General features: G+C 47.1%; 1 protein-coding gene across 1 annotated transcript in view; it reads left to right on the forward strand.

Annotated features, from left to right (window-relative positions):
- Ext2 (exostosin glycosyltransferase 2) overlaps window positions 1-22,851 on the forward strand; it is a 145,871-nt gene that overhangs the window by 9,337 nt on the left and 113,683 nt on the right. Inside the window, exons 4-7 of the mRNA XM_057780971.1 lie at window positions 5,408-5,524; window positions 14,078-14,273; window positions 17,369-17,508; window positions 21,622-21,715. Coding sequence (XP_057636954.1) covers window positions 5,408-5,524; window positions 14,078-14,273; window positions 17,369-17,508; window positions 21,622-21,715 — 547 coding nt within the window. The remainder of the gene's footprint in view (window positions 1-5,407; window positions 5,525-14,077; window positions 14,274-17,368; window positions 17,509-21,621; window positions 21,716-22,851) is intronic.

Consider the following 22,851-nt stretch of genomic DNA (forward strand, 5'->3'; position numbering starts at 1 on the left):
GGTACCCGAAGCCTGTATCGTGAGGGCAGGTGGGGTGCTCATGGCATCATTGCAGTGATTTGATCAGCCAGTTCCTTCTCACCATTTTCTTTCCACCTCACCTCTCCTTTGTTCCCTCCTTTCTGGCAAAGCTGAAGTGGGGGGAGGCGGCCGGTGCTCCTGACTGTGGGAGCACTCATGACATTCCCTGCCCTTTCATGTTAGTATCCCTGTTACTCACTTTAGCCCGCAGCTCCTGAAAGTTCCAGGCTGAGGTGCTGGGCTTATCCCTTCTGTTAGTGTTTGGTTCACAGCTCTGAGGAAAACAGAGCTACTACTCAGGACAGTGTTCAGGTTGCAGGAGTCTACAGGAGTGTGGGCTGATTCATTTATTCCAGTCTCGTTACATGGTGTGGAGTCGGGGATCAGTGCTGCTGACAGAGGTCTCTTCCTGAGACCAGCTGTGTTCCCAGAGGCTAACATTGTCATCCATGGAAATCTACACTGTGTCATGTGTCTGCCCAGATGGCTGATCTGAACATTCTGTGCTTCAAGTGGCTATCTGAAGTCAGTTTTGAGGTTTTGTCTGGTAGTAGGATGATTACTAGACACATAATAATGTAGAGAGCCCCGTGGACAACAGGGGGCAGTGTGGCCACACAGGGATAGAGAGCCCCGTGGACAACAGGGGGCAGTGTGGCCACACAGGGATAGAGAGCCCCGTGGACAACAGGGGGCAGTGTGGCCACACAGGGATAGAGAGCCCCGTGGACAACGGGGCAGTGTGGCCACACAGGGATAGAGAGCCCCGTGGACAACAGGGGGCAGTGTGGCCACACAGGGATAGAGAGCCCCGTGGACAACAGGGGGCAGTGTGGCCACACAGGGATAGAGAGCCCCGTGGACAGCAGAGGGCAGTGTGACCACACAGGGATAGAGAGCCCCGTGGACAGCAGAGGGCAGTGTGACCACACGGGTAGAGAGCCCCGTGGACAACAGGGGGCAGTGTAGCTACCACTGTGTCCAATGGGACACTTCACTTTTTATTATTTATATATTTTTTTTTTTGGCATCTTGCTGTATGCTCTGCATGTGTGACTGATTTTACTCTTTAATCAAGTATTAATTGTGGGAAGGTTCCAAGTGGGCAGGAGAATGTTGGGGTTTTAGTAGTTGATGCCTGGGTGTTAGGACCAGAAGGTAAAATTGTTTTCATCAGCATGTAGTTGGCTCTGTCTTGGCTGCAGTACTTTTCACTCTGATGCCTTAGTAGCTTCTGTGTGCGAGGAGCCATAGGCTTGTTTTTAAGTCTTTGTCCTCTGTCCTTGCTTGTGTGTTTGGAAAAGTGGAGAATAGCAACAGATGTAGCTGGATGTCTGTTCTGTAACTGGAAGACAGGTGCGCTGGATTAGATCCTGAAGTCTGAACTCATGAGTGTGCTTGCTTATATGATGTTTTGTTTTGTTTTTCTGTGTATCCCCGGCTCTCCTGGAACTCGCTCTGTAGACCAGGCTGGCTTTGAACTCACAAAGATTCACCTGCCTCTGCCTCCCTAGTGCTGGGATTAAAGGTGTGCATCACCATTGCCTGTCTGCTTATATGGTATCTTGCTGAAAGGAATGCAAGGATCTGAAGTGAATTAGAATCCAGGGCCTTCAGCATGCTAAGCAAGCACTCTACCACTGAGCTGTAGTCCAAACTCCAAACATACCATTTATGCTGCTTAAATGTTTTCTGTTTCTCTTAGAACTTTTAGGAACAGTACACACAACGCAAAGGTACTTTGCACGAGAGTTGAACCACATGGGGTTATTTGTCTTCAGTCTGTCCTTGCAGGGACACCAAGCAGAATGTGAAGCAGCTAGTCACATCCTCGGTGAAGAACAGAGAGACAATGGCGCATGCTAACTCTGCTCTTGTACAGTCCACACCCCCACGTAGGGAATAATAGTGGCTCCTACTTGGTGCCTGGGTCTTCCCAAATAAATGGGATAGTTAAGATAACCTCTTCTTCCCCCAGACTTGTCCACATGCCAATCTAGAAAATTCCTCATTAAAAATCTTTTCTGGGTGATTCTACATTGTGCCAAGTTGACAAGTAAAACTGTCACAACTATTCTGTTTTTGTAGTTCTTTTGCTCCCCCCTCCGAGTTTACACACACAGCACAACACATATGCATGCACACACTCACGCAGGCACACACACATGCACCCCCACACACACATTAAGTTTAACTTTAGTGGGAGCATATTAGACCTCTTTAATGCTTAACTAATGTTTATTTTCTTAAGTATATTCTAGAATATTACTTCCTTGGATTTTCATTAGCCTTTTTTTGAATCTGTCTTGTACATATTTCTGCTGTGGTGTGGATATATATATTCATTTATTTGAACTTGTTAGGGAAACTTTAATCCTACACAAGAGAAGAGGGTTATAGCATAGTGAACTCTGAACCCCCACTGTCAGCCTCCTGGCCAGTCTTGGTCCATCTATTCTGAATGTTCTCCTTTCCCAATTATCTAGAAGCAAATTCCAGACCTCATCTCATTCCCTGTGCAAACATTCCTGTGTAGTTCTCTGTATTAACTATAACACTATTATCATACCTAAAATATCAACAGTACTTAGAAAAATGTTTATATTTAGTGTATTTGCATGTGCCTGGATGAGTTTGTGTGCACCTCATGTGTGTAGGTTCCCTTGGAGGCCAGAGGGTGTGGGATCCCTTGGAACTGGAGTTACTAGCAATTGTGGATGCTGGGCTGCGAGCCCTGGTCTGCTGTAAGAGCAGTAAGCACTCCTAACTACAGAGTCATCTCTTCAGCCATATAGTATTTGGTGGTGGTTTTGAGACGCCCTCTCTCTCTTTGGTAGAGACTAGCCTCAGACTCACAATCTGCAGCTGCAGGTTTCTTAATTGAGATGCTCTGTTCAACAATAGTTCTTTTTAATTGTTGCTTAAACAAAGCAAACAGTTTTTGAGACAGTCTCACTAAGGAGACCAGGCTGGCCTCGAACTCACGGAGATCCACCAGTCTCTGCCTCTCTAGTGCTGGGATTAAAGGCGTGTGCCACACCGCCACCTGCTCAACAATACTTGTTTAAATAAATTGATATACTGCTAGGCACCTGTATTTGGCACTGTGCATGCTCAGCAGTAGGAGGCCATCTGTAGCAGCTTGTGTGGATGGGAGTCAGGAGGGCGGTGGGAGCAAGGCTCAGCATGGGGGACAGAGGAGGAAGCCATGGTTAGCCCCTGGGGACCTTCCCTTTGACCCCTTGGCCTGCCATGGGCAGGATCATCAACTCAGATTTCTTGGCCTAAAGTTTTTGATTCTATCTCTTGTGGAACTCGCTCCAGCTTGAGGATTTGTGATGGGAAAACAGAAACCCTCTCTGCAGTCCATGTGAAACGTGTCCTGTGAAGTGAGGGCAGGTGGTGCTCTGTCTGTTCCAGTGCCAGGGGAGCTGGGCTGAAGAGGCTGGACTTTACAGGGGAGGATCCTCGGGACATTTGGACCTCCTGTCATCACGGTTCTTTTGAGATCACAGTCAGTGACGGCCTCTGTGTGTGTGTGTACACTTCTCTGCTGTATCTGTACACCTGCCCCATGTCTCTGCATCATAATATCATGTTTGGGACCACAGGACAGAATAACAGAATAATAATGAAGCTTGGTATGAGAAAGGACGCATGCTCCACATCTCCGCGTCCTGTAAGTGGACAGTAACAGCCTAGTCACCCACAATGCTGACTTACTGTGCTGCCTGGTGCCTGTCTATAGTGCCCACGTCTGCTTCTCTGCACAGCAGTCCTGGGGCCTGCAGGGTCTGCTTGCTGTCACAGCCACGGAACCTGTTCAAGTTCATGTTGGATGGATGCAGTGTTGCAGGGTGATCAGGAAAACACCGGAGTGTGTGTTGGTACTAAGGATGTCATCATCTTAGAAGCAGATAGGAGACTGGAGAGGTTGCAAGTCTGCTTGCTACTCCACTTGACAGTTCTTGGTTTCAGAGTACTTAAGCAAACAGAGTGGGGTTTCCAGGGGTGGTTTGAACACTTCTGAACGTAGGCTGGCCACGTTAGAAGGAAATATAAGTTGTGCAGAGGGGATTGGTAACAATCAGTATTGAAAAAAAACGTGGTTTTCTTAGTTCAGACATTGTGCTCAAACTCCGAGGTGTGTGCCACTAGCAAAATCGCCCCAGAAAGTACTTTCGATGGCTTGAGGCCCTGAGTCAGAAGCACAGCTGAGGCTGGTGTGGCCCACACCTGCTCTTCTGTCTGATGAAGTGTCATCGTGGCACTTGCTGGATCCAGTTAAAACAGTGTGGTTGGTATTTTCTAATTAGGGCGGAGGCATGGTAGTGCCCACAGACGCCAAGAGAGGCTCTAGTGCACAACCCGTCTCTGTTTCCCAATTAGGGGATGGTTAATAAGACCAGGCAGGGACAGTGGCAGCTGGTGGGGGCTGTGCGAGTGACACAGCCCTGGTATGGCAGAAGGAGAGCTGTTTGGTCCAGGGACTGGAGAGTCTGGGCTGAGGTACTGTGAGATGTGGTACCTGCTGGCTACCGGTGCTTTTCTTGTCTGTAGTCTTGAGAGATTCCAGGAGGGGGTGAGAAATGGTTGCCCAGTCTTCCTATAGACCTTCTGCTACCCCTGATGCTGTGGATGTGCTGAGAATAAAGTTTGGAGAATGGAGAGCTGGCTCAGTGGTTAAGAGGATTGAGAGGACTGGCTGCTCTTCCAGAGGATCTGGATTTGATTGCCAGCACCCACATAGCTGCTCACAACTGTCTATATAACTCTAATCTGAGGAGAGCCCATGCCGTCTTCCGGCCTCCATAGGCACACATGCAGGCAAAACACTCTTACACATAAAAAAATAAAATAAAAATTTTAAAGGATAAGGATTTCCAGGGAGGTGAGCAGGGTCCAAAGGAGGCAGCACAGGGCTGACAGCGTAGCTCAGTAGGTAAGGGAGGCTTCCACCAAGTATGAAGACTGAATTCTGTCCTGGAATGCGCATGGTGAATAGAGAGCGCAGACTCACAACTTGTACCCTGACCTCTACACATGTACTATGGTGAATGCACACATGCGCGCACACACACACACACACACACACACACACACACACACACACCTATACAACATGCACCAAAAAATAAAAGTGTAGTTGAATTTTTTGTAAGTAAGGAAAGATTTTAGGCAGCGGCGGAGGGCTCTTGTTAGTTGATGGAAAGCAGCTGATGCCTGGGTGGTGCTGTGAGTTAGGGTTGGGTCAGTGCTTCTCAAGCACAGGGTCTCCTACATTATCTGTCGTGTTTATTAACCCTCGGTCCTTGCCATCCCTTCCCATGGTGTTTATCACGAAGACCTTTCTTTCTCAATGTTTACCAAACTCTTTTCTCTGCAGGGCGCTGTTGGCTGGTGGCGGCTTTTCTACCTGGACTTACCGGCAGGGCTATGATGTCAGCATTCCTGTCTTCAGCCCACTGTCAACTGAAGTGGTTCTCCCAGAGAAAGCTCCGGGGTAAGGTGCATCCCTGCCCCCTCAACCCCCCCCCTCCCAGCATGCACCATACACAGGAAATTAGCAAGTCTGTCATGTGAGAAGCATTCCTTGGATTTATCTGGTCCCTGTCCCCCGGGTCTGCCTGTACCAGCCCACTGCCATCTCCCTTGGGATGCTAAGTGACTTCCTGCTTTGTGTCCCTGACTCTGGTATCCCTACCATCCAGCTTGGTCTTTCCCTTCCAGTGCCTGCCAGATAAAGCCATACTTTCCTGAATGCCTGTCCCAGCTGTCTGGTGTCTGGCCACTGTCTTCCTTGCAGGTCCTCTCTCGAAGGGTGTACCCTTCAGTTTTTTTACAACAGGTTTTGTTTTTCCTGTTATTCTCTAAACTCTTATCTGTGAGTGTGTGTTGTGTACATGTGTATGTTGTGCACGTGTGTGTGTATTGTGTGTGCATGTGTGTATTTGTGGGGTGTGTGTTGTGTGCATGTGTGTGTATAGGCAAAGATGACCCTCAGGCATCTGTTCTCGATTGCTCTCCGCTTTTTGTTTTTTGAAGCAGGGTTTCTCACTGAACCAGAGCTCATCAATATAGCGAGGCTGATCAGTCAATGAGCTTCAAAGATCTTCCTGTCTCTATCCCTCAGTTCCTCCCACCTCCCAGCCCGCCACCCTGGTTGTACTCTAGACACGTACTCCATGTCTGGCTTTCTACGGTGTCCCTGGGGATCTGAACTTAGGTCATGAAGCTTGTGCAGCAGGGAGTTTACGAGCCAGCCAAGCCGTCTCCTGAGCCCTGCCCAACACTCTTTCTCCTTAGCTCTATCAGTCTAAGCCCTGCTCATCCTGTAGGTTTCAGCTTGAAACTGCTTAGCTGGGGAAGGGTGGGCCACAGCTTCTTTTCCCTGAACCAGACCCCCTGTATTCTGTTCCCACTGCAGGCTTCCCTTCCCTAGGGTGATGCTTGGGCAGTGGCATGACTCTTGGCAAGCCTGTCCTGTTTGGTCTTTGGATTTTGTCAGTGTGATGGAGTACAGGCCAGGTCTGCTCTTTAACCACTGTGGTGGGCTTGACATTTAGTTGGCTCATATTTTCATATGTGGCATAAGGGGAAAGGTCTGGTTGCATGGACACAACCCATTCATTCCTGAAGACTGTTTAGAAGTTGTTTCCTGGTGGGAGCTCAGCGAGTTTTAAACAGACATGATGATGACGGGGGCATCCTTTGCTTGCATGGGTGAAATGACAGCACACAGAATGTCCTACCAGGTATCACTTGGGACCAGCCCACAGTTTGATAGAAATGAGTCTCAAGGCACTAGTTCACTCAGAGAACATTAGGCCCATGTGTGGACTGTGACAAGCCCATGTACACTCACTCCCCAGGAGAAGACAGCACCTTCCTGCATGTTCCATCCCGTGGCCTGGAGCCAACCAAGCTCTGAAGTATCTACAACATTTCTTTAGCAAATGTTTGGATACAATGCCAAGCCCTGTTCAGCTCCATGTGCTTTCCCTTAGCCCTCCGCACGGCAAAGCAAGGCTGCATGGTCTGTGCACAGCAGCACAGGTCATCCTGGGGCTCCTGGGTGTGACTTCATTGCATTTAAGCTGATAGTAACTCACAAACTGCAAACCGGTGTTTAAAGTGTAAAATCATGGGGCAGGGGGGTTGTAGCTTGTTCAGGATTGTGTAGTTCTCATCAATGCTGCTGTCTAAATAGAACATTTTATCACTCTCCAAATACAGTCAGCAGCAGCCAGTTGTCACCTCTGCTCAGGGCAGCATCTGCTAGCCTCCTTCCTGTCTCTGTCTCTGTCTCTACTCTGGACCCTTCATGCTGGTGTGATCAGGCTTGTATCCATCTTCCTCTACTAAGTGTGTTTTCACACTTTCCTCAAGCTGTAGCATGGAGCAGACACTTCTCCCCTTGTTGGCTGTTTCTTGTGTGTCTGCACCATGTTTGTTTCACCCAGTCACCAATGGATTGCAATCACGATTATTTCTAATATTTAGCTGTATTGAACATGCTGCTGTGAGCCTTCAAGTGCAGGCTTTTGTGGAAGCATGTCTTTTCAGTTCCCTTGGCTTCCTATCGAGGAGTGGCATTGCTGAGCCGTATGGTAATTCTCTTGTAGCTTGTAGAGGAAACACCAAACCTGCTCCCAAAGGCTACAACACTGTGTGCACTGGCCAGTCAGTGCTGTATAAAGTTTCCAGTCCTCCTTGTCTTCATAGCGCTGTCGTTACCTGCGCTTTGGATCCGGCCATCCTAGGGCATGTGGGGCACTGTCTCACTGTTGCTTTCCTTTGCGTTTCCCCGGTGATCCCTGCCCTTGCATAGCTTTTCCTTGTGCTTATGGCCACTTACACGACTTCTTTGGATAAATGCCTGTTCATATTATTTGCTCATTTTAAATTGAATTGCTGCCTATTGTAGAATTTTAGCAATTTTTATGTAGTTCAGGCATGGGGCCTCACTGGGTATGTGATTTGCAAATATTCTCTCCTCTTCTGTAGGCTGCTTTTCCTCTTTCTTGATAGTGATCTTTGAGGTATGAAAGGTTCTACTTTTAATGAAGTCCAATTTCTCTCTCTCTCTCTCTGGGGTTGGGGAGCAGCGTGTGTGTGTGTGTGTGTGTGTGTGTGTGTGTGTGTGTGTTTGGAGGTCCGAGCTTGAGGTTGGACGTCTTCCTCACTTGCTGTCCACCTTAGTATTTGAGACAGTGTTGAGACAGGGTCTTGCGTCGAATCTGGAGCTCACCAGTTCGTGGAGCCTGGCTGGCGCATGAGCCTCTAGAGTTCCAGTGTATGTTTCCCCAGTGCAGGCACCATGCCGCCTTGTGTGTGCTAGGTGTGGAGCTCAGGTCCCCATGTTCTCACAGCAAGCCTTTCCTGTCTGGATGGCTCTCAGCCCCCAGTTTATCGGATTTTTGTTTAGATTGCTTGGACTTTTGGTGAAAATGTCAATATTAAAAAGAGAGATCATTGCTGAATCAAGCTTATGCTAGATTTACATGAATGTTCTCTTTGAAGAGTTTTATAGCTTTAGGTTTATTTTGTGTTTTGAGTGTTCTGTGTGAGGTAGGAGCCACATCTGTTCTCCTGCTTGTACATAGCCAGTCGTCTCAGCCCCGCTTCTGTATTCTGAGTCCTGTTGAGCGTCACTGGCCAGAAGACACAGGTTTGTGTTTTGATTCTGCCCTCATTGTCATCATGTGTCCGTCCTTGTGGAAGTGCCTCACTGGCTCAGTTACTGTAGCTTTGTGATACATTTTGATGTAGGTAAATTGAGTTCTCCAACTTCGTGACATTTTCAAGGTTTTCCTGGCTACTCAAAACCCTTTATGTTTTGTTACTTTTGATACAGCATAACTTAAATAAATATAATTTCCAACACTGGGTCTGGAGAGATATCAGTGCCGAAGAGTGCACACCGCTTTTGCGGAGGCCCTGCGTTTCCTCCTAGCACCCACATTAGGCAGCTCACCACTGGTTCTAACTCCACCAGGCGCCTCTTCTAACCCCCATGGGCACTTGCATCTCCTTCTCATACAAATGCATGATCCACAGTTTTTCCAAAAGTTATTAGGAAAATTTACAAGTGGTAGTAAAGCTTAAAAATCTTGTCTGTAGCTGTTGGTGTCGCTCAGCTCTGAGTGCTTGTCGGGTGCAGGCATAACTTTGGGCCTGGTTCCCAGCGCCCCACATCCTGAGCACAGAGAACATAACGGGATGCAGTATTCCTGTGTGCGGCTCTTACGTATGCTTCTGTGACTCGTGTTTAAGGCTGCCTTTCTTTATCTCATAAAATACAGACTTACACATTTCCTGTGGCTCTGAGTAGGACAGACTGATTTGTAAAGCATAAAGACTTAGCTATTATCATTATTTAAGGGCTGGGGTGTTCAGGACAAGCATCTCTGCTTGCAAGGACTTGCTGGGGAGTACTCTGCAGGGCACCCAGGTGGTGCTGGGCATCACACAGTGAGACAGACTTTCCTATCCAGACTTTATTCTACAGAGTTGAAGCCCCCTGGGTTAGAGCTCCCCCTCGTGGCCTCTTTTCACTGTAAGCACCTTCCAGAGATCTCACCTCTGGAAGCACAGTTGATGACGTTTCTACCTTCTTTGCTTTTCACAGTGGGAATTAAATTTCATCGTCAATTTTGTTAGGAATTTTTAAACCGTATCACGCATTTTTAAAACTGAATATTCATCACTAAATCTTAACAAAATAAAATTATTCCTATACTAATTTTTTGCTGTTGAAATGAAAATATTAAAGAAATTCTTTGCTTTTTTTTTTTCTTTTAGAGTTTGGGATTGAACCCAAGGCCTTGCGTGTGCTAGACAAATTCTTCACAGACCAACACCACATTCCCAGCCCCTGTTATTTTACTTTTTTTTTTTTTTTTTTTTGGCAATCTCACTATGTAGTCCAGGCTAGCCTTAAATTTGTAATCTTGTCTTTGCCTCACCTGCTGGAGTTACAGGTATGGGCCTCCACACACACTTCAGAGACTGTTCTTTTAAGAGAGGCTCTTATTCTGTAGTTCTGACTGGCCTGGAACTCACTTTGTAGACCAGAATAGCCTTGAACCTGTGGCAGTTCTTTCAGCTCTGCCTCCCAAGTGCTAGGATTACAGACACTCGTAATCCTAGCTCTTGGCAAACAGTTCTCACAGAGAATTTAGAGGCTAGGGAAACTGGTCAGCAGCTGTCTCAAGGCTTGTTGGTTCCTGTGGGGCAAGCCAGTTTGTCCTGTATCCAGGATCTTCAGTTTGGCACACTGATATAGCATAACATAGGCTGGCCCTGCCTGGCACCCACTGTCTTGTTTGCACACTTTGGGCACAGTGAACCTCTTACCAGTTCTGTGGGTGATGGGAACTGTCCCCCATCCAAGTTCCCAGACACCAGTCAAGAAGTCAACCTAACAGTCAAGACTTTGACAGGATGGTGGCAGGCCTGCCATGCTGACCCGTCTGCACAGGACAGCCACCACAATGGGGAGTGATGGCCCCAGACGTCATCAGGGCTGCGGCCGAGAAATGTGAGAAGCCTGGGCCCAGGCGTGAGCATGCGAGGACTGCTGGGCGCCCATGGGCCTGTCTGCTTGGTGCAGCTTTCCTAAACTGTGATCTACACTGTGTCCTAGTGGCTTAGGGCTGTCATTCTCATGAGATTTAATCCAGGGGTGAAAACACTGCAGTCCAAAGGCGGCAAGCACTGAGTGCAGAGACCACCTTCAGATGATTGACATCAGAGACAAATTGTTGTTGTCTGTGGTATTTTCCTAGTCATGGTCTTTCTGGTTTTTACGTATGACTACATGGAATTTGAGATCACTTGAGGCTGCAATTAGTTTTAAAATTATATGGTTCGTAGCCTGTGAGAGACCCACTGTCTTCATAGCACCCAAAAGCCAAGTGCTCGCGGGACAGGACCCTTTCTCCCTGGCCACCTTGAAGCTGTACCTTACAATGGAATGTTATTTTTATAAAAGACACTTCTCTTCTGCCCTCCAAAGACTAAAGGTGAAGACAGGCTTTGGCCTCCTCAGGGCCCCAGGGAAGACAGGGAGGGGTCCTGCCCTCTGTGAGAGGTGTTTCTCAGGGAATTCCCACGTCTTCTGAGGGCTACTCAGCATAGGAATGCTGTTTTCATTTTTATTTTAAAGCCCTCCCAGTGCTTTTTCAATGGGAAGTTCAAAGTTGTTGCTATTGATAGCGGCTTCTTACAGCTTCTCACAGCCCTGGTGGGCCTAGCTGGAATTCTTATCATTTTCCTTCCAAGAGGAGCTAAATCAGGAGTTTACAAGCCTTGTTTTTGAGGGCAACATCACGTTCTCAGCACGATTTGACTTCAGCTTTGAGACCAGTGGGACTGGGAGGAAACATGAGTCACAGCTCACTTGAGCCCTCAGAAGAAAAAACAAATCTACCTGAAATTTTCACTTGGTTAAAACTAAAGTGGGCATAGTTTGTCAGCTCTCTGATGGGTCAAAGAGAGCCAGTGTGCAGGCAGGGGAACCTGTTTAGAATCCTGTTCATATCTGCACACTTGTACTGGGCAGGACTGGGGGCGTAGACGCAGTGCGTGGAGCTCTGGTGGGCCTGACAGCTCCCAAACAGTGAAGCAGTGAAATTCAGCCCTGGGTCTTCGGTTAGCTTCCTTTGAGAACCACATAGTAACATCTGCTGATTTCTGAATCTGTGTAGCACTGTGCACGTGTATGTGTCTTTGTGTGGGCTTGCATGCACGTGTGTGCACGTGTGCCAGAGGGATGCGTGGTATCATCCTCAGGGAGGATGTCCACTTCCTTTGAGGACTCTCTCATTGACCTGGAGTCATTAATTATGCTAGCCTGGCTGACCAGCAAGCCCCAGGGATCCTCTTGTCTCCACCTCCCCAACTCTGGGATGCTGGGGGCTGAACCCAGGCCCTCATGCTTGTTGGCCAGCACTTTACTGCCTGAGCCCCCTGCCCTCCAGCCCTCTATACACCTCTGAAACAAGGTTTTACAGTGTAGTTCAAGCTGGCCTCAAGCATGCCACCTTTCTGCCTTAGCTCGTAGGTATGGGATTACAGTGTGTACGGCCACACTCGACTCCAGCTCCATCCAGCACTGCAGGGCCAGCCTGGTTCTGGCCTTCCACAGTTGCAGCTCCCTTCTGGCTCCCATGATCCTTCGTGTCTAGACATTGTGATTCTATGTTCTGTATGTCTTCATGCAACTGAAGTAGACTTTGGACCTGAGTTGCTGAGAATTTTCTTTGGCTATGGGTGTATGGCTAAGGCTCTCTCCAGTTAGAACAGACACATTTACAGGGCTGTAGGCTCTATGAACCTGGGTGTAAAACACGCAGCTCTGGTTTCCCCGACTTCACCAGTTTGGTTAGGATATGTGTAGCTCTGCCCTGCTTTTCAGGGTAAACAGGGGCAGGCGTGTTCATTTTCTCAGAACCTGCTTTATATGTGTTAGGAATATTTCTTAGATGAGACTCTTATTGGTAGCGATCTCCTAGCCTATGGGGCCCCTTCCCTGTGTCCTGCCTGCTCTGTACTGTAGGAGTCTTGCCTTTCAGGCAGGAGTCACTGTCTAGTCTCCCACATCTCCTAGGCAGTAGTATCCTTACAGCCATTCTAACTGTCCAGTCTTGTTTGCTATGGGGAGGGGATAGCTCATGGTTTCAGAAGCCTCAATTTATACTTGGTCATTTTGGGGTCTCTGATGAGGCAGGACGCTGTGGTGGCTTGGGCATGTGGTGGAATAAAACTGCTTATTCCATAGCAGCCAGGAGAGCTGGCAGAAAGAGGAAGGGCCAGAGACAGAACACATGCTTCAAGCTTGCCACAGCCACATGCTTCACCCAGTGGGGTCCTCCTCCAACATTTCTACAGCTTCCCTGGAGCTCACCAAATTATTAACTTTTTTATGCTTATTTGTGTGTGTGTGTGTGTGTCTGTGTATGCACACATGCACACTACAGTGTACATGGAGAAATAAGAGGGCATTTAATGAGAGTTCTCTCCACCAAGGACTGAGCTCAGGTCATCGGGCTTGGTAGCAAGCACCTTTACCCACTAAGTAATCTAACTGTATCATTCATAAATTATAAATCTAAACATGGACTAAACTATTGATGAGCTTGAAGCCCCATGATCAGTCACGTCCTGTCTCAGCCTCTTAAGTATGTGGGACGTGCAACACGTGCCCCTCGTGCTCACAGTTTTGTGTCTTTGGAGACCTGCATATCACTGGGCTTTGGTGTCTCTTTATTTTGTTTCTTTGGTACTTGCCATGCATGTGCTGAGATGTGCTCTGTGATGTAGTAAGTGTGCCCCCGCCCCCGTCTTTGGTTTTTAGCTTCCCTCCTGCCCATATAGCCTTGGGAATGGAAGTGTCCTAAAGTCCTTCCATAGCATGGGGTGCTGCTTGACACTGCAGCCTAGCAGTGGGACTCCGTCTTTCCCTTTTTGAAGGATGCAACCAGTGCTCAGTTTCTCCTCAGACCTCAGACTCAGGTTTAATAAAGCATAACTTTTTGTCATGCTGTTCAAGTAATTAGCCTGTTTTCTCTCTGTTTATACATTTCTGTGTTTATAGCACACTGTGTAGGCATAACATGCCATGACCATTCTTTCACAATATTAGGAACTGTTTCTGCTGGACATAGTAGCGTATGCTTTTAATCACAGCACTCAGGAGGCAGAAGCAGGTAGGTGTCTGTGAGATTGAGGCCAGTCTGGTCTAAACAGCAAGTTCTAGTCAAGCCAGGATTACATAGACCTGTGTCAAAAAAATGTAAAACAACAAAAAGAAAAAAATAGGAAAAGAAGAGATTTGCCTAAACAAGAATTTTATGGCTTTATATTTCTGCATGCAAGTATTTTTTATAGAGTATATAATGTTTTTACTATCTAGTAATGTGCCTCATATAATTTTAAAACTAGGTGGTGGATGTTGATACTGGCCGGCAAATACCTGTTGTAGGAAGTTCAGTGTTTTGTGTGACCCGACTGACCAGTGATTGATCCCAGGTGACCTTTTCTTCCCCTGTAGTCCCCGGCGGTACTTCCTGCTGTCCTCTCAGATGGCCATCCATCCTGAGTACAGAGAAGACCTAGAAGCCCTTCAGGCCAAACACAAAGAGTCAGTGTTGGTCCTAGACAAGTGCACCAATCTCTCAGAGGGTGTCCTTTCTGTCCACAAGCGCTGCCACCAGCACCAGGTCTTTGATTACCCCCAAGTACTGCAGGTGAGTGCCACTCAAGACTTTGCCAAGCTCAGGACAGGTTGCTGCCATGGAGTAAAAGTGACCCCAGTACCAGAGCTGTTTTCCATCAGTAACTGTGGTAGTACCCAAGGGGAAAAGATGCAGCTCCTTGCTGGACATGTAGACCATTGGGACCTTGAGTGGATGGTGTGTTTATGTTGTGTGGGGCCACTTGATCTGTAAGGGTTAATAATCCTTTCAGATACCCATTATACTTTAAAAACAAAAATCCTCTTGATTTCTAAGAAGCTGTATAGGCAAAGCACACAATGTATCTTGCTTTTACTCTTGTGTTCATGGGCTGGTCCGGAGAAGTGACCTTCTGTAAGGTGGCCAGTTGCATCTCTGAGCCATAACAGCCCACAGGGCCACAGTTGGCTGTCCCTGAGCATCCAGGCCTGTTCTTATTGCTCTGGCTTTGGGATATTTGTCACCCACAGCATACCCCTCACTTCCATCATGGGTGTGTTCCTCCATAATTACAAGGTAAAGTGGTCCTTTGGGGACGGTTTATAGGCAGACTATTTGACATTCCAGGGCATAGAGAATCAGAGCTTTGCTCATGTGAGCATTTAGAGTTGAGGCAGGTTAGTTCAAGGAGCGCGATCAAGGAGGTGAGATCATCTTTTTGGTATTCACATATTTATTAATTTTTTTAAATAGCCAGGGAGCTGGCCCATTTGAGATTGTTAAAAGGTTCTCTTGAGAAATGCTATCTTCCTCCTGAGTTTCTGGCTAATAATGGTGGAGATGCAGCAATGTCTATAGAAACCTTTGTCTGGACAGGAAGACCTGTCGGCATGTGCCCACATCTAGCCATGGCTTTTTGGGCATGCAAGCTGCCCACTTGTGGCCCAAGTACCTTGTGCATCTCGCCCCTCAGCAGCTTCTCTCCCATATTGACTCCAAAGGCATTTGGGAGATTAACTTTTCCATTTTTTCCCCTGACCTTCCCCTTTCTATAATGTTATTTTTTTTTTTTTTTTTTGTTTTTGTTTTTCGAGACAGGGTTTCTCTGTGGTTTTGGAGCCTGTCCTGGAACTAGCTCTTGTAGACCAGGCTGGTCTCGAACTCACAGAGATCCGCCTGCCTCTGCCTCCCGAGTGCTGGGATTAAAGGCGTGCGCCACCACCGCCCGGCTTTCCCCTTTCTATAATGTTATTTTTAAACAAAATTTTATTAGATTATTTAGTGTCACATATATATACATGTGTGTGTGTTGCATATGTGTACACACATGCCATAGTAAAGTGCATGGAGATCAGAGGACAACTTTGCTGGAATTAGTTTGCTCTATCTGTTCTGTGGATCCCTGGAATCAAACTTGGGTCATCAGGCCTGGCAGCAGTGTCTTTTTGGTTGAGCCATCTCATTTGCCTCAATAGTACATTCATGTGATTCAGAAATTGATGTGGTATTCCCCTCTGTATGCTGTGAATATGCTTTATTACCATTGGTTATTAAAGACGCTGAAAAGCCATGGCTTAGTAGAGTAAAGCCAGGTGGGAAATCCAAACAGAAATATAGAGAGAAAGTAGGCGGAGTCAGAGAGATGACATGTAGCTGCTGAAGGAGACAGATGCCCTGGAACTTTACCAGTAAACCATGAACCTCATGGTAACATACAAAATAATAGAAATGGGTTAATTTAAGATGTAAGAGTTAGCTAGAAATATGCATAAGCTATTAGCCAAGCAGTGTTGTAATTAACACAGTTTCTGTGTGATTATTTGTGTTTGGGAAACAAACAAGCAGCCTCTGCTACAAGAAATCAGTTTCAATATAACTTTCTTTTTCAAAATTACTTTTATTTTCTGTGGGGATGTTGTAGGGAGCGGACCCTTTTGTTCTGCCGCCCATTTGGCTTACACCGAAATAACCACACAAAAATTGTATTAATTAAATTATTGCCTGGCCTACTATCTCTAGCCTCTTATTGGCTATCTCTCACATCTTGATTTAACCCATTTCTAATAATCTGTCGTGGCTTACTGGGAAAGATTCAGCATGTCTGATTCTGGCAGCTCCATGGCAGTTCTCCCATTCAGCTCTTTCTCCCAGCATTCAGTTCTGTCTTCTCCGACTGACTACCTAAGTTCTGCCCTATCAAAAGGCCAAGGCAGTTTCTTTATTCAACCAATGAAAGCAACACATAGACAGAAGGACCTCCTATACCATGGGGGAAATGGGGAACACAGAATTTTTTTAAAAACAGGGTTTCCCTGTGTAGCCCAAGTTGACTTTAAGCTCACTATCCTCCTGACTCCTCTTTCCAAATACTGCAATTACAGATATTAGTCACATTGCCTGGCTTTTTCCCTGACTTTAAAGATGAGGTCGTGTTTTCTTTTTTCATCCTTTTGTTTCTTCCTAAAGAGACAGAAATCAGGGAAAACTGGGAGTAAAGGATTAGGGTCTCATTTTGGGGCACAGTGCCATGGCACTTGTTCCTCCTCCGCACACTCACCATTTTCCCAGTATCTCCAGCACACATTGGGAGGTATGAGAGAGTGAGCGAGGAAGAGCTTTTTTTGAGAGTTCGTTTTTTTTGGTCTTGTCTCTAGAAGCTATCATTTTAATGCCTTCTCAAGGCTCTTTGTACCTTTAATGAATAGCTCCTATAGGCAGACAATGCCAGTGCCTTGGGGACTGAAAGAACAGAAATTTCAAACCTTCCTTATGAGTACCCTCTAGAGGGTCTGTCCCATTGCAGGCTGTGCTGAGGTCGAGGATTAGGCATTGTTGAGACCACATGCTACATATGTGTACACAGTTCGTGGGTGCTGATGGACACCAGGACCTCATGTGGTCACCTGACCAGAAGAAGCCTGTGATGCTGGCTCTTAACATGTGTAGAATGCCAGCCCTGGTAGCACTTGGGTTGCATTGAAGAATTAAAGTGGAAAACCCTGCAGCCAGCTGAACATTTCCTATTTCACAGGTGTGAGGTCCTTTGGCAGTTTCTAGATGCCTTGTCACTGCTTAGCCTTGGGGGAGATGCCATAATGTGCAGGCATCCTAGTAAGTGATGCTAGAGACGTCTTTGTAACCCTCAGCATTCTCTTTTGTTGCTGCAGGAGGCTACTTTTTGTGTGGTCCTTCGAGGAGCTCGGCTGGGGCAGGCAGTGCTGAGTGATGTGTTACAGGCTGGCTGTGTCCCGGTTGTCATTGCAGACTCCTATATTCTGCCTTTCTCTGAAGTTCTTGACTGGAAGAGGTAGGTATACTGTCTAGTGAACTGTAGCTGGTGGCCAATATTGGAAAGGAAAGCCTCTCAGACCATTGTGGTACACACCCGGGTTTGAGAACTGCAGGTTGCGGGTACCTAACTTCTAAGTCAGAAACATTCCAAAGTGTGAAGCTTTGAGCACTGTCAAGAATGCCACAGTGCACAATTCCACACTTGATATTATGTCATAGCTCTCAGTCAAAATGCCGATGTCAGGAGATGCAGAAAAATATGGTGTGGAAGAAAAGATCACTATACCTGATGCACGCGCATGATATTCTCATAATGAAGTCGATTATGTAAGAAACAAGCAAATAAACATGTCCTTGAGGGTGGCCAAGGCCATGTGAGTGTGGCACACACTGCTTGGCATAGTTCTTTTAAGTATTGCAAGAGGATTCAGATGCCAACACTGAGCTCATGTGCTTGGTGGCAGCCATGCAGTCCTCCAAGAAGGAACCGTTGCCACACCGTCTTTCCCAAGTCATCTGTGCATTCCAAATAGATTAACGTAAAATCTATATCCATATCCATATCTATATCTATAGATAGATAGATAGATAGATAGATAGATAGATAGATAGATAGATAGATATAGAGAGAGATATTGAAGTATAAACTTTTATAGCTACTTAAGTTTGGTAAGAACAGCAATTAAAGGATGCTAGTATATAAATTACATTCAGGTTGTATGTGTAACAAATGCACAGAACATAAACAAATCTTCATATTTATATTATGTTCATGCAGATATTCCAAAATCAAAGGTAGCTTGGGACTGGGCCTATGGTAAGGAATCTGGCCACTATTGCTTTAGCCTGTTTGCAGCACTGGCCTAGGGTAAGGGGTCCCTGGCCGTTATTGCTTTAGCACATTGGTTTAGAGCAGTTCACAGAGTCCAGTGGGCCGAACCCACAGGCTGGCTGTTTGTAGAAATAAAGTCTTATTGAATCACAACTGTACCCCTTCATTTGTGTGTTACTTGTGAAGTGCTGAGTCATTGTGGAGACTGGGTGGCTTACAGAGATACTTACTTGCTGGCTCTTTCCACAAAACAGTCGCCACCTCTGGGCTGGAGCAGTCTAGACACAGCTGGAGAGTTTCCTCTTTTTGAGGGATTCTGAATGAAAGCTCCCAGGTAACCGGATTCATAACTACCGTTGAGCCAGTGCCATGCAGTTGCCCAGTGTGATGGCTGCCAGTGAAGAGAGAGCCTCTACTTCAGTGAAAGCTTGGGAATTCCAGAACAGAGGGACAGATGCAGTCCCTGCCTGGTTGTGGTCGCAGGAATTGCCCCTGGTCGCATGTGTTATTTCCTCAAAACTGGTGGCAGACTGTTAAAATTTAATTTCCTTGCTGTATACCCTTCATCTCATGTCTTTGCTAAAAATATTTAATTGCTTTCTCCTCTCTCAACTCTTATGATCGTTTATCCAAGTCCAATAGCATAGGTGTTTGAGCAGTTTGAATAGTACCAATCGGCTAATCCTTATCCATCTTACATTTATTAGAAAGCCTACTGTTTATAAGATGGTATTCTATAATCCAGCATCTGAGGACGTTAGAATCTAAGGGGAAAAGAGCCAGGGATTCAGGGACAAATGCAGATCCTGCTTGATTGTGTTTACTTCCCCTTAACCTCTCCAAGTAGCACGACCAGCTGGAAACTGAGTGTTAAGATATCTGAGCCTATGGGATGTAGTGTTCAAACCTTCATCAGCACTGTCAGCTGTAGGTTTTCTTTTTCTTTTTTTTCAGAAGATTTTTTTATTACTTCATTACTTTATAAATAATACCAATAATACCACTTCTTCCCCTCCTCCCACTTCCTTCCCTCTCTCCCCTCCCTCTCCCCTTTCCCTCTCCAGTCCTAAGAGAGGACAGGGAATCCTGCCCTGTGGGAAGTCCAAGGCCTTCCCTACTCCATCCAGGCTTAGGAAGGTGTGCATCCAAATAGAATAGGATCCCAAAAAGCCAATACATGCAGTAGAGACAAATCCCAGTGCCATTATCATTGGCTTCTCAGTGTGCCCCAATTGTCAGCCACATTCAGAGGGCCCAGTTTGATCCCATGGTCGTTCAGTTCCAGCCCAGCTGGGCTTGGTGAGCTCCCACTTGATCAGGCACATTGTCTCAGTGGGTGGACCAACCCCTTGTGGTCCTGACTTCCTTGCTCATATTCTCTCTCCTTCCGCTCTTCAGCTGGACCTTGGGAGCTCAGTGCCGTGCTCCAATGTGGGTCTCTATCTCTGTCTCCATCCGTCGCTGGGTGAAGGTTCTATGGTGATATTCAAGATAGTCATCAGTCTGACTACGGGACAAGGCCAGTTCAGGCACCCTCTCTTCCACTGCCCAGGATCCTAGCTGGGGATGTCCTCGTGGACACCTGGGAACCCCTCTAGAGTCAAGGCTCTTGCCAACCCCAAAATGGCTCCCTTAGTTAAGATATCCTCTTCCCTGCTTCCATATCCGTCCTTCTTCCATCTCAACCATCCTACTCCTCCAAGCTCTCCCCAACCCTCCCTTCTCCCTTCTCTCTCCCTCTCTCCCCTTCCCCCAACCCCACCCCACCTCCACCCCCATGCTCCCAACTTTTGCCTGGAGATCTTGTCTGCTTCCAAGTTCTAGGCAGATCTCTATATGTTTTTCTTTGGGTTCGCCTTATTACTTAGCTTCTCTAGGATTGTGAACTATAGGCTCAATGTCCTTTGTTTATATCTAGAATCCAGCTATAGGTTTTTCCAAGAGGAGCCAGGTTAGGCCTTTTTCAAGGAAGCTCTCTGCTTAATGATGTGAGAGCAGTGAACCCACAGTCCCCAGATGCTGTGATGTGACTGGTCAGATTCTGACTGGGCAGTACTAGGAGAGTGGTAAGACTGACATTGGTGAGGGCCTTGCAGGGCAGTGGTGTAGTGGGTGTGGAAGGGAATTTCTATAGCTTCAGTGTTGTGTTATGGGTGAGCAACAGGAGGGCTCTGTGTATGGAGGCAGGAGTCTGAAGTCAGATAACCAGCTCTTATTGGCTAGCTTTGAAATTATGGCAGATTGGCTCATCTCTTGGTTCTCAGTCCTGTCTCTGCTGCAAAAATCGTTTGCTTATTCAGCAGATGTCCTGAAGTCCTGACTGTGGGAGCAGCACACTGAGTGCTCCGGGTACAGTGTGGACGGCCTAACACAGTGGGCGGGAGTGGGAGCTAGATTTCAACGAGCATTTTTATGCAAGTATGTTATACCCTGTGTACACTGTCCTTGTGGGAGTCAATGCCAGTCTCCTTCTCACTCTACACCCAGTCTGTATGTGGGGCGTAGGGCACAGGGAGGCCCTATGCTCTCCCCAGCTCCACTCTGGTGTAGCTCTGCTGCCTCTGCAGGAGTTCCAGCCCTTCTTCCTGCTCCTGTGCCTGCTTCCTGTCACTGGCTGACCCCATAGACAGCATGAGCCTGTTGGAGCTTATTAGCTTCTCGGGCCTTTTTGTTTCCACCTCCCAGTGGTTTCCCATCTCAGCACCAAGTCCTCCGTGGCCTCCGAGGTCCTTTGTGCATCACTGCAACCTGCCCTCCCCCTTCTGCTTGACCATGTTCTCCTCCATCCTGTTTACTCTGCAGCAGCCACAGGGGCCTCCTGGCTGTTCCTGGACGATGCCCAACATGATGTGTCCTCAGCCTTTCACTCCTTAGCCCTGTGCCTGGAGCTCTCTTCCCACAGACCTTCTCATGCCCTGTTCACCCCTCTTCCCTCTGATGTTCTCTGTTGAAATCTCAATGCCCAGAACATAGTGGGACTGTTATAAGTAAATGCTAAATCAATGGATGGATTTGTGAAGAGGCAAATGGGGAGAAATAATTGTTAATTCTGGGATTGTAGAGCAGGGTAAGGAAGAGTGGGCAGGGAGGACATTTCCCATGCAAAGGCTCTGTGGTGAGACAGAACCTGCTGTGGTTGATGGCAGTTATGCCTGGGAGGACAGAAAAGATAGGGAAGGACATAGAGCTGAGGGAGTTTTGGGGGGCTTGTTTCTGCTTCGAGAAGGGAACGGGACAGGATATAGTGTTGCTTTCTGGGAAGGTCTGTGCACATGTAAATGGTGCTGTTGTCTGCAGGGCATCTGTGGTAGTCCCGGAGGAAAAGATGTCAGACATGTACAGCATCCTGCAGAACATCCCACAACGGCAGGTCGAAGAGATGCAGAGACAGGTAAGAGGCCAATGCTGAGACACCTGGCTGGGGAGGGGTTGGGGTGCTGGAGCAGTGACTTGAACTCAGTGGATCTTCAGCCAAGTGCACGGTAGGGCTGTGTCTTCAGTGTATCTGCTGCTGACCAAAAGCGAGGACTAGATGAATTAATGAGGAGGGGTTCAGGCTCTGCGGGGGGACCCACTGCTCTGATGTCAGGGTGCCAAGTGATCGCAGGTAACAGCAACAAAGACAGCCAGGGAAACAGGGCAGCATGTTTGGTTGTGTGCTAAGGAAGACAACCTTTGTGACAAGTGGTCTTGTCTTCTATTTGCCTTTTTCCTGCCTTCCGCCGCAGACCTCCCTTGACCTTTTGACACCCTGTCTGGGTTGTGATAGCCTGGAGAACTTCACTGGGTTCCCATTCGGTCTCATTGCTCTCTCCTAAAGAAACCTAATAGGGCTTCATTGTCAGGCAAGTTAAGGAAATCTCAAGGATGGCCCTGAAGCTAATGCTGTGATCATCTCTTTTGTTTCTTTTTATGGATTTTTATTTTTATCAGAATTATCCACATGGGCTAGAGAGATGGCTCAGTCAATAAAATGTTTGCCACAAAAGCATGAGGATCTAAGTTTGTATCCATAGGACTCATGTAAAAAGTCAGGCTTGGTGACAAAGACCTCTAACTGTGAGGTTCTAGTGGCGTGGATACTGGCTGATCCCTGAAGCTCATTCTAGGGATAGGCTTAAGAGTGAGAAATCTTGTCTCCAAAAAATAAAAATAGGGAGGTGTCTTAGGGTTTCTATTGCTGTGAAGAGACACCATGATCACAGCAACTCTTATAAAGAAAAACATTTAATGGGTTTCTTACAGTTCAGAAATTTAGTCCATTGTCATCATGGTGGGACATGGTGGCATGCAGGCAGACATGGTGCTGGAGAAAGAGCTGAGAGTCCTACGTCTTGATCTTTAGGCAGCGGGAGTCTGTGTCAACACTGGGCATAGCTTGAACGTAGGAGACCTCAAAGCCCACAGAGACATATTTCCTCCAACAAGGCCACCCTACTACAACAATGTCATACTTTATAATAGTGCCACTCCCTAGAAGCTTATAGGGACCAGTTACCTTCAAACTGCTATAGGAGGATCAAGGAA

Source organism: Chionomys nivalis, chromosome 9 (genome assembly GCF_950005125.1).
Source record: "Chionomys nivalis chromosome 9, mChiNiv1.1, whole genome shotgun sequence".
NCBI classification, from domain to species: Eukaryota; Metazoa; Chordata; class Mammalia; order Rodentia; family Cricetidae; genus Chionomys; species Chionomys nivalis.